The sequence below is a fragment of the Panthera uncia genome, assembly GCF_023721935.1.
Source record: "Panthera uncia isolate 11264 chromosome B2 unlocalized genomic scaffold, Puncia_PCG_1.0 HiC_scaffold_24, whole genome shotgun sequence".
NCBI classification, from domain to species: domain Eukaryota; kingdom Metazoa; phylum Chordata; class Mammalia; order Carnivora; family Felidae; genus Panthera; species Panthera uncia.
The window spans coordinates 110,062,950-110,074,440 of NW_026057580.1; the positions used below are offsets into that span (position 1 = coordinate 110,062,950).

Sequence of the window (11,491 nt, forward strand, 5' to 3'; positions counted from 1 at the left end):
TTATTTTATTTTACTTTATTTTACTTTATTTTATTTTATTTTACTTTACTTTATTTTACTTTATTTTATTTTACTTTATTTTATTTTACTTTATTTTACTTTACTTTACTTTACTTTACTTTATTTTATTTTATTATTTTTTTACAACTGGTACCCTTATAACACACCAGATTCATGTTAATTCCCGTTTCCTCTGTATGTTTAAATGGCCACAGCTCTAAACTGGTTTTACATTTGTAATTTCGTTTCTCCTCTCCAAAACTTTTCTCTTTCAATCCCATAAGAGACATAGGCATTTCTTTTTACTGAAGTATAATTGACCACAAAGAAAGTATAGTTGACAGATGACGTTATATTTGTTTCGGGCGAACAACATGGTGACTCAGTAATTCCGTACATTACGCAATAGTTGCCACAGTGAGTGCGGTTACCGTCTGTCACTGTGTGTTAAAGCAATGTTATTGACTATATTCCCTATGCTATGCTTCTCATCTCTGTGACTGACTTATTTTATAAGCGGAAGTTTGTACCTCTTAATCCCCTTCACCTATTTCGCCCGTTCCCCACCCCCCACCCCCACCGCCGAGTCAATCACTGGTTTCGTAGATGTATGAGTCAGTTTCTGGGGGGTTTTCTTTTGCTGTTGTTTGTCTGTTTTGTCTTTTAGGTTCCACATATAAGTGAAATCATATGGTATTTGTCTTTCTATGTGTGATTTATTTCACTTAGCGAGATGCTCTCTAGGTCCATACGGTATCTAGGTCCTGAGTGCTGGTGTATGGTTACACTTATACAATATGTTATTGCACACTAACACGATAATTAGCATCATTCTGTCATTTTAGACTGAAGCAGAGAGGGACTGGAAGTCCTCCAGATTGAACTGCAAAGCCCTAGGTTATATAGTATAATGGCCCTTTTGAGTAAGTTTAAAAACCCTCTGGTGTTACGTGAGCTGGGAAGTAGGGTAGTTCATGCTCCAGCCTCAGACTGTCAGGAGTATCACCCACGGCCACAAGTGCCTTCTAGCTGTCGGTCACTGCACCTCCCGCACTGGAGGACCACTGTGCCCGGCGGGTCCAGGACCCTAGCAGGTGTCAGGACCCTGTAAGCTGGGACTGAGAATACAGAACGGGGTGAAAGTGAATTGAGATGCCTCCCAGGGAAGATAATTTGCCAAGAGAGGTGCAGACACCCCAAAGCCCCTTTGATTGTGCAGTAGCCCCAAAGTTGGTTAGCAGCCTGCCTGCATTGAACCATCAGAAGCTTTTAAACTTCCAGGCTGCTGAGCCCCATCAAGGAGCTGTGGCTTTGGCAGGGGTGGGCTGGGACCCTGGAAATCTGGCATCTCATCAAGTTCCCCGGGTGACTTAGCACACAGCTGGGTTTGGGGTCTGCTGCCCAATACGGAGGCAGCAGACTTTGTCCATGCATCGAGGTGGTTCTATGCACCCCACATCCGGAGGGCTCCTGCCCTGGAGCCAAAGTGGCTGAAGGGATGTGCTCTTCAGACAGGAAATGGTCCCTTTCTTCAGGGGTGGCCGTCATTTAGGAAGCCTCCCAAGGGGAGGGCATGTATGAGCATAAAGGCCTCTTTGAATGAAAAATTAGCAGAGCAGGGGAGCCTGGGCGGCTCAGTCAGTTAAGCGTCCAACTTCAGCTCAGGTCGTGATTCCACAGTTCGTGAATTCAAGCCTCGCGTTGGGCTCTGTGCTGACAGCTCAGAGCCTGGAGCCTCCTTTGGATTTTGTGTCTCCCTCTCTCTCGGCCCCTCTCCTGCTCATGCTCTGTCTCTGTCTCTCAAAAATAAACAAACATTTAAAAAATTAAAAAAAAAATTAGAGCAGCATGGCGCCTTGTGGGCATCGAGAAGGCATGTCCTCAACGCTGTGGGTGATCAGACATTCCCATTAGAAGGAGAAACCCTGCTTCTCCCCAGCACCAACCTCAAACAGCCATGAGTTTGAGCTGTTGGAAATGTGAGGCGTGGAATGTCTAGGCCAAAATGAAGTTAACTGGGCTGTGTTGTAGTGTGGGAAAAAAGATCTGAAAGTGTCCTGAACTTATGTGTAATAAATATATACGTAATGAAACCAAAGCAGTCACCTCCTCACGCCCCTCCTAGTCTTCAAAGGTTATTTGCGGGACAAGCCAGGAGGGTGAACGCCTGTGAGGTAGCTGGCGGCGGGCTATGGGACTTGGAACATGAGGGGTGAGCAGGGATTCTCCGTACGAGGAGCTTGTCACGGGATGGCAGAGAGCGTGGTCAGCTTCCCAAACAGCTGTCCTGTGTTCGAGTGAGGAATTAAAACCGAGGGGCTCTGGTCTTCCGATGGTCTCGTCTACTCTGTGTGAGAGCCTCCTTTGTTTTTTCAGAAGGAAACACACCTACACTTGGAAATATTTCCGTGTCCCTCACGTCTGGACGAGAAGTCTTGTCCACGGTTCCTATCTCATGTTCCACGCAGGCATTGGGTGGCCCTCCCTCCCCCGCCCCTCGCGCCAGCAGAGAGGGGTCCCCTGTCCTCGGGAGGCCCTCCTGCACAATCAGCTCGGCACAGACCCGAGTCTGAGCCCCGACTCCCCTCACCCGCATTCCGCCGTGTCCTCCAGATGATGCTGACCTGGCGGAGCTCACGCAGGAGCTGGAAGCAGTCGGGGATTTCCGCCACCGTTCTCCAAGCAGGTCTCTGTCGGTTCCCACTAGGCCTCGGCCACCTCACCCACCGCAGAGACCCCCCCCTCCAAGTAAGACTTTGCTGCTTTCGGCTTACACCGTGCCTGCTGGGAATAACCGCCTGTGGCCTGCTACTCAGCACCTCCCTCTGAGTCCGCTGCTGCCTCACCCGGGTCCCCAGCGCCTTCCCCGCCTCAGGCTCCTCTCTGTCTTCGTATCAGAGATGGTCGTGTTTCTCGTGGGAAACTATGTGAAGCTTTGACAAAGCTGTTCACTCTCCCGTAGCTGCGGTTCGCTTTAAGGCGCTTTCTGTTTGAGACAGTAGAGAATGGAAAGTTGAGGCGACCGCTGAGCGAGGACCTTCCAGCACCTTCCTCCCCACTCCTGCAGAAGCGGCCTTCTGTCCGCGCCTGCTGCCCGCCCTCTCCCTGCTTCCCAGGGTTCCAGTAAGCCCAGACGCCCAACACTCCAGGCGACCTCAGGGCCGCCTCAAACCGGGCGTCCTGTCTTCTGCAGGCCCAGGCCTGTGGCCTCCAGCATCCGGCCACCTGAGGACAGGCCCTTCCCCGTGAGCCCGAGGAAAGTGCCCCTCTTCCTGCTCCCCCAGAACCAGTGCTTGGCCCTCAAGCTTTTCCTCAACAACCTGCAAAGATATTTGTGGTGTGCTTTTGAGCACCTTCTGTTTTACCTCTACTGTTTACTTCTCTCCTCACCCCAAAACGTGTCACAGTCAGACACAGGGATTTTCCTCCGGCTTTACTTCCCATTTAGGTTTATCTTGGCTTACGTCACAAGAGTAATGGACGGTGAGCCAGAAGCACATGACTTTTTATGTGTATTCTTTACTTTTCTGAGTTAACACTCAGAGAATAAAATACTAAATAAATAAAATTTAGGTCATATTGTGGAAATTTTACCAAAATAGATAAATACAGAACTTTTAAAAATTCACTTGGCTGTCTACAGATAACAATTGTTAATCACAACATTTCCATTTTTTTTCCTAAATATATGTATCTACACCTACATACAGTTATTTATTTTTTACAAAATTGGCGGCCATTTTTTTGTCTTTCGTCTAATGTCTATGTCATTGAACATTCTAAAACATGATTTCTGAATGACCATAAGTGTAATTTAATGCATTTATTCCTCTGCTTTGGTTTTTTGTTTTTGGTTTTTAGATTTTTGTCCACAAACCACTTTTAAAACTGAGTCCTAATAACTGCAGTGTGTTTTATTTTTTTTATTTTTTTATTTTTTATTTTTTTAATTTTATTTTTGGGACAGAGAGAGACAGAGCATGAACGGGGGAGGGGCAGAGAGAGAGGGAGACACAGAATCGGAAGCAGGCTCCAGGCTCCGAGCCATCAGCCCAGAGCCTGACGCGGGGCTCGAACTCACGGACCGCGAGATCGTGACCTGGCTGAAGTCGGACGCTTAACCGACTGCGCCACCCAGGCGCCCCTGCAGTGTGTTTTAAACCACTTAAAAATGAATTGGCTTTTATATCAGATTTGAATCCCGCCCCCCCTCCAGGATGTTAGATTAAAATTTGTGTTCAAATAATATTTCTCCAGAGAATAGTCACAAACTGCTTGAGAATCAAAGGAGAAAGTTAGTATCGACTCTGCAAATGCCCACCAGCCCCCCGGGCTCGGACCCTACGAACGTGTGTGGTTGGCCCGGCTCCCAGCTAGCTGGGACATGGCTCCAAAGCAGCCAGTGACCTCACTGAGATGGGGACTCTGCCTTGTTGGTTTTCACAGCTGGTTTGATGGTGAAAAAGTCGGCTTCGGACGTGTCCATATCCTCTGGCACCCACGGGCAGTACTCGATTTTGCAGACGGCAAAACTTCTGCCAGGAGCGCCCCAGCACGCAGTGAGTTCTTTCAGGTTCTGCTCAAAGCAAAGTGGGCCAGCGTTCCAAACCCCAGGGGTCTGCCCCGTGGCTCGCCTCCAGCCCCTGAGATCAGGCAGGATCACCTCTTCAGTGAATATATAGACTAATATCTCTTTACCCTTTGCCTGACAGCTCTTTCCCAAACCCATAGTTTAGGTCTTTTATAGGGTTTTCATATGGTTGTAAGAGGGTTAGAGAGAAAATCACGTTTGACGAAAAAAAACTCCCACGTGTCCCTGTGTGGTGGGACTGTTTCCAGACCCCTCTGCTTTTCTCCCTTCCGAGGCTTGACTTGGACCTTGGTGTGTGTAGACAAGTGCTTGATGGAAGGCAAAATAGGAGAAATTCTGATCAGTTGTCTTGAGAGAAGAGGTAATGGGGCCTCAATTTCGCAGTAAGGGAATGCTAGTGATAACAACAGGGAGGATTGTAGAGGTAGAAAGTTCCAGAAGATGGCAGTGAGCTGCGTAGGAAGACAGTAGGTGGAGGTCAGAGGAATAGAGCACTGGAGGTGAAGCCGGGGTGCCGGGTGGAGGCAGGCTGTCCCAGGGGGGTGTGGCGGCTGGGCCAGATGTCCCGTGTGACGGCAGGGGAGGGAACGAACAGCTAGGCCTCAGCAGTTGATGGTAGTGAAGGCAGGCCATCAGTGGCAACCCAGAGGTTTGGGTGAAGAGGCAGAAAGGGCACTTTTGAGAAAACGTGGAAGGTGTGTCAAGAATTGTGCTGAGCTGCCAAAAAAGTGGCCTCTGATGATGCTTTCTGGCTTTTACCTGGTTAACAAAGCAGACAGTGGTTAGGCCACATTGCCAAGACCTGTAACCATCCGGTTGGGGACAGGAGGTCAGGTCTCAGTATTACTGCATTCGTCTCAGAGTACTCCGGGGGGACAGAGGCTTGAGGGATGCGGTCTGGATCGGAGTTTGCGTCTTAACCACCACCTGACGGAGCCCCTTGCATCACACGCTTGTGAACAGATCAGCAGGCAGGGATCAGACCAGGTGAGTCTGTTTGCCTGCCTGTGTTAACATTGCTTTTCTTCTTGACTCTGTCCTGAAGCCCAAAGCCAGGACAGGGATAAGTAAACCCTACAATGTCAAGCAGATCAAAACTACCAATGCCCAGGAGGCAGAAGCAGCCATCCGATGTCTCCTGGAAGCGAGAGGGGGTGAGTGGTCCGCTGGGGTTCTGCTTCTGGTCTTTTCTTTGCCTCTTCCTACTAGAAGGGACCTAGAAGAGAAAGTAACTTTCTTCTTTCTGGAGGCAGTATTAAATGGAAACACCCTTTAGCAACATTTGATAAAACTGAACTGCTAAATTTTACTATTCGTTTAAAATTACCTATTTATTTACTTTGGGAAAGAGAGCACACGTGTGTGGGAGGGGCAGAGGGAGAGAGGGAGAGAGAGAATCCCAAGCAAGCTCCGTGCTATCAGCACGGAGCCCGATGCAGGGCTCAAACCCACGAACTGTGAGATCGTGACCTGAGCTGAAATCAAGAGTCGGACCCTTAACTGAGCTCTCAGTTGCCCCTAAAAATAGATACTTAAAATTCAGTAAGTATATAGAAATAAGCCCAGGATTATTAAGAAGCACTTTAAAGGAGAGACTGAAATAAACAAAGAATTTTAAAAAAGGATAATGCTCCAGGCACTAATTCATTCCACTGGCTCCATAAAAAAAGGATAGTTAGGGACACGTCCCTATTTCAGGCCTAAAACCTATTTTTTAAATCACTAGCGAGTATAGATAATTTACTGTCTGGCAGGGACCTTTTCACCAAACTGCCTGTTAATTTTTTGGTGCTGTTATTTCCCTTGAAGCCCATGTTAATCATATTTTAACTTGGGATCCCCACCATGCATTCAAAATTGCTGGTACTAACATTTTTTGTTTTGGGGAGGGGAGATCATGCCCTCTGGAAAGCGGTACCCAGTCTAGCTGTCTGTTTGCTTTTAGTCAGGATATGTACCTTACTTGGAATCCCAAGTAACATTTAAGGGGGCATGATTAAGAGGTCAAGAAACGTTGTAGAATAACTATCATGAGTGGTTTCTTTTTTGTGAAAAAAAAAAGGAATAAAATTATGGGGCACCTGGTGGCTCAGTCAGTTGCATGTCCCTCTTGGTTTCGGCTCAGGTCATGATCCCAGGGTCATGGGATCGGGCCCATGTCAGGCTCTGCACTGAGCATGGAGGCTGCTTGGGATTGTCTCTGTCTCCTTCTGCCCTCTCCCCTGCTGGTGTTTTCTCTCTCTCTCTCAAGTAACAACAATAATAATAAATAATTGTACAGATGTAACCAACCACCCACATGACCATCAACTGATGAGTGGGTAAGATGTAGTGTAACCATATAGTGGAATATTATTCAGCCTTAAAAAGCACTCATACAGGGGTGCCTGGGTGGCTCAGTCGGTTGGGTGGCCGACCAGCTCAGGTCATGATCTTGCAGTCTGTGGGTTCGAGCCGCACGTCGGGCTCCACGCTGACAGCTCGGAGCCTGGAGCCTGCTTCGAATTCTGTGTCTCCCTCTCTCTCTGCCCCTTCCCCATTCACACTCTGTCTCTCTCTTTCTTTCAAAAATAAATAAATGTTAAAAAAAATTGTAGAAAAAAGCACTCATATATATGCTTTATCATGGGTACATCTTAACAATATTATGCTGAGGGAAAGAAGCTAAACACAAAAGGCTTTATATTGTATGATTCCATTTATACAAAGTGTCCAGAATAGGCAAATCTAGTCAGACAGAAACATACTAGTTGTTTCCAGGGGCTGGGAGGGGAGAATGGGGGCGGGGGGTAACTGCTAATGGGGACAGGGTTCCTTTTTGCGGTAATGAGAATGTTCTGGAAAGATAGTGGTGGTAGTTGTACAATTCTAGGAATATACTTAAAAAACCACTAAACTGTGTTCTTAAAAAGGATGAATTTCATGGCATGTGAATTATATCTCAGTAAAGCTACTTTTTTTTAATGGTTTTTTGTTTTTTTGTTTTGTTTTGAGAGAGAGGAAGGGGCAGAGAGAGAGGGAGACAGAGGATCTGAAGTAGGCTCTGTGCTGAGAGCAGAGCCCAGTGCAGGGCTTGAACCCACGAACTGTGAGATCATGACCTGAGCTGAAGTTGGATGCTTAACTGACTGAGCCACCTGGGCACCCCAATAAAGCTTTTTAAAGAAGTTTTATGAATGTGGTGGTTAGGAGAGGTTTGAGGCTCGAAATCTACCCAGGATCCCAACTTGACATTTCCTTGGTCGTGGGCCCTGCAGAGATTTTGAGAAGTTTCAGATTACCTCCCCTGAGAGAAACACACGTACACATAAAACTTTGTGTATAATGCCTGGGCCTCACTGATCCCCCCCATGAAGACCAATCCGTGTCGAGAAGGTGAACATGAGAAGCTGGGGGCTAAACCTAGCTGGTTGGTCCTGACGTCCCCCCAAAGATTTTGCCGTGGTTGTTTTTAGAACAAAGAGGAAAGACATCACCTGAGTAAATTAGCATTAGCGTGTAGCAGACCGTCTGACTATTAAATCATGCCGCGCACTGCCCTGTCCTGCCCACGTCACCATCCATACGACCGTATGTTTCAGGCATCCCAGGAGAAGCCGTAAATGCCACAGCCCTGAGGAACCAAGGGACTTCCAAACCAGAGCCCCCAGTAGCGGTGGCCCCGCTCCTGCCCCGTCGGCCTGCACCCAGGGTTCCTGCCATCAAGAAGCCAACCTTGAGGAGGACCGGAAAGGTAAGCACCCGGAGCGAAGTCCCTTACCCGCGTAGCTCCAGCGTCTGCTTAGAGGATTCCCAGACACGGCCCCGTCCGTGAGAAACTGCTTGGCCGTCGCTTCCTCCTTCATATCCCCGCCGCATCGTTGGCTCTAGCTGAGCCGAAAAGCCAGGAATCTGTCACTGCCATGGAGAAGCTTGGAGGTGTCGCGCTTCCCAAACGTTCCGTCTGAGCCCCCAGATGGAGCCGCCGTGGGATGCGCTTCTCCACGCGCTGCTGTGTTTCCCGCTCGTGTATATCTGGTCGCACACGTACACACGTGATTTGCGCCAGAAAACCGACAGCGGGTTCCTGGATTAGCGGTGTCGACGAGCTCGTGGGCGGCTCGGACGCTGGGGCTTCGACGGCTTCTCTTGCCACTTTTCTTGCAGATTGTTTTTTGCTCTCGCTCTCAAGCTTCTCAGCCTCGCTTGCTGCTTCAAAGACATGAGTTTGTCAGGACAGTCGCAGCCCAAAGACTGGCACCCGTAGAGACATCTGGATCTTCCGTTTGATCCCAGTGTTCTAGTAACGGGACCCTCGGTAATCCCTTGGCCGGTCATTACAGGGTGACCGCTGCTTTTCCACCTGTGGAAAGTGTGCGTTGTGGCTTTGACGCTTGCTCTGTGTGTCCAGCATCCGTCTGCCTCTCCATTTGCGAGTCACACGTGTCCATCTGCCGGGCCTCCTTAGGGAGCAGACCTCTTTCCTCCTCCTCCTTTCCCCTGTCCCTGTTCTGTCTTGTTTCTGGGAAGCCAGGGCAGAAATGGATTCATTTTCTCAGGCCACTGCACAGGGCTTACAGTAAAAGGCTGGTGGAGAAGGGGTGGTTTTTGCAGTTTGTTTTCTAGAGAGCCAGAGGACGTGCTGATGCTGACGGTGCAAACGGCCCCCCAGCAGTACGGAAGCTTCCTTTGGCTGCGTGCGGTTCTGCGATCGTTTTGAATTGGGGCCAAGGAAGTGACACTCCCGTGCGAAAATTGCCATCTTCCGTATTTAAAAATCAAAGGCTTGGGGCGCCTGGGTGGCTCAGTCGGTTAAGCATCCGACTTCGGCTCAGGTCATGATCTCACGGCTCATGAGTTCGAGCCCCGCGTCGGGCTCTGTCCTGACAGCTCAGACCCTGGAGCCAGTTTCAGATTCTGTGTCTGCCTCTCTCTCTCTGACCCTCCCCCGTTCATGCTCTGTCTCTCTCTGTCGCAAAAATAAATAAACGTTAAAAAAAAAAAAATTTAAAAATCAAAGGCTTAAGGAGCAAGCCGATCCATTAGCCTTTCGGTGAGCTGCACACTATAAGGGAGGTTCCTTCAGCCTAGCATGGTACACACTGAATTTTCAAAGCCGTGGCCTCAGAAAAGATCGGGTTTTTTTTTTTGTTTTTTGGGTTTTTTTTTTTTTTGGAGGTTTGCTTTTAATCAAGGAAGAGCATAACCCCGTTTCTAAAGTAACAGGAAAAAAAACCCAAAAAACTTGTGTCAAAATAGTCACCGTGTGGCCCTGGTGTTAAAGCTTCCACTCCTATTTTGTTGGACCTCCTGGTACTTCATACGTGTTTCTCCTGTGCCATTTTGTATCTGGTTACATTTGCGCATCCCGGACATTCTCAAATCTTGAATTTGCTGGAATGTCATCTCGGCCCCATCCCTGCTCCCCTGCAGACAGCGTCTGGGTGCTGATTCCTGCTCCCCCAGCGCTGGCCTCTCACTGACTTATACTCTCTGTCCTGCCTTTTCTCAGCCTGAGTCACCGGAAGAACAGTGTGGGCAACAGTCTGTCCATTTCACAATCGGGCCCCCAGAGACCAGCCTTGAAACCCCTCCTCTAGCAGCCGTCCCTCCTGTTCCCAAACCGAGAACACTTCAGCCCAGGAAGGGGACTGACAGGAAGGCAAGTGGGGGGAAGCCGGTGCCCAACGACGCCCTTCCTGCGGCCGGAGCCACCCCGCCACCCCCTCTGGAGGTGCTGTCCCCCGCGCCGCAGGCGCCCCCGAGGAGGAAGAAGTCCGCCCCCGCAGCCTTCCATCTGCAGGTGCTGCAGAGCAACAGCCAGCTTCTCCAGAGCCTCACCTGTAGCAGCAGCGACTGTCCCCCCGCGCCCCGGCCTGACCAGGGCGTGCTCTTTCCACAACCGGCTCGTCCTGGCCCCTTGTCTGCTGCTGGTGCCCAAGCGGATGGTACCAAGGAGACACGGCCAGAGGCGGCCTCCCTTCTTGGTGATTACCAGGATCCTTTCTGGAACCTTCTCCACGACACTCACCTGTTGAAGAATGCCTGGCTTTCCAAGAACTCGGACCCACTGGACCCCGGGACTGGGAGCCTTGGAAGAGCACACACAGCCTCGCTGCAAATCAGCGCCTCAGCGGCCGACGACCTGCCACCGGAGCACGGGCCGAACGACTTGGGTCACTGGATGACAATCAGTGACAAGGACAAGAGGACCGTGCTGCAGGTGTTTGACCCGCTGGCAGAAACATGAGCAGGAGGCATGGACCACAGCTGTTTCCGAGAACGTGTGCCTTCTTCCCTCTGGCATCTCTTTCCAGGGCACAGCCCCACACCTTGGCCTCACCCTCCCGGGTCAAAAGAGACCTCTATTTAAAGGCACACTGACAACACAGTTGTCCTTCTGTCACTCTCGTGTCTCTTATTCAATAAGATAATTATTCAGCCACCAAGATACGTTTTATTCCAGACGTGTGCATTTTAGTTTCCTAGAGTCTGGTTAGAGTCAGCGTGTAGACTTGAGGAAAGAGAATCTAGCTGATAATGTCCGAGAGTCTCTCTCTCATTGGATTTTAAATGGTTTTTCAATTTATGTGTGTATGTGGGTTTTTTAAATTTTTCTTTGTATCTTACAGATATTGGGAATAACTTTACGGTGAACCACCTGAAGGTTGATCCATAAAACTAAAAGGTGTCTGGGACCATTAAGAGCTATATACCTGGCCTGCTGATACGAGGTTACAAAAAATAGTAAAAGTTGGAAGCCCCCAATAGATCAACCAAATGAGTATACATTCCTGTGAGCCCTTGTGTTTACTTATATACGTGTAGACTGACCCTGATCACGTGAGAAATGGTGTCCCACACGGTTTTGGGTCTGAAGTATATCCCATTTGCTGAACCTGAGCTGAAGCCGGCTGCAGA

The 11,491-nt window shown here is 49.2% G+C and overlaps 1 protein-coding gene across 2 annotated transcripts in view; it reads left to right on the plus strand.

Annotated features, from left to right (window-relative positions):
• Positions 1-10,976, plus strand: part of SYNJ2 (synaptojanin 2) — a 104,574-nt gene extending 93,598 nt beyond the window's left edge. The window contains exons 23-27 of one of the 2 annotated variants that reach the window (XM_049653119.1): positions 2,614-2,748; positions 4,447-4,559; positions 5,637-5,745; positions 8,173-8,324; positions 10,083-10,976. In XM_049653119.1, the coding sequence (XP_049509076.1) occupies positions 2,614-2,748; positions 4,447-4,559; positions 5,637-5,745; positions 8,173-8,324; positions 10,083-10,820 (1,247 nt within the window). In that variant the 3' untranslated portion in view covers positions 10,821-10,976. The remainder of the gene's footprint in view (positions 1-2,613; positions 2,749-4,446; positions 4,560-5,636; positions 5,746-8,172; positions 8,325-10,082) is intronic. The other variant, XM_049653120.1, reaches the window with a different exon arrangement.
• The last annotated feature ends 515 nt before the right edge of the window (positions 10,977-11,491 follow it).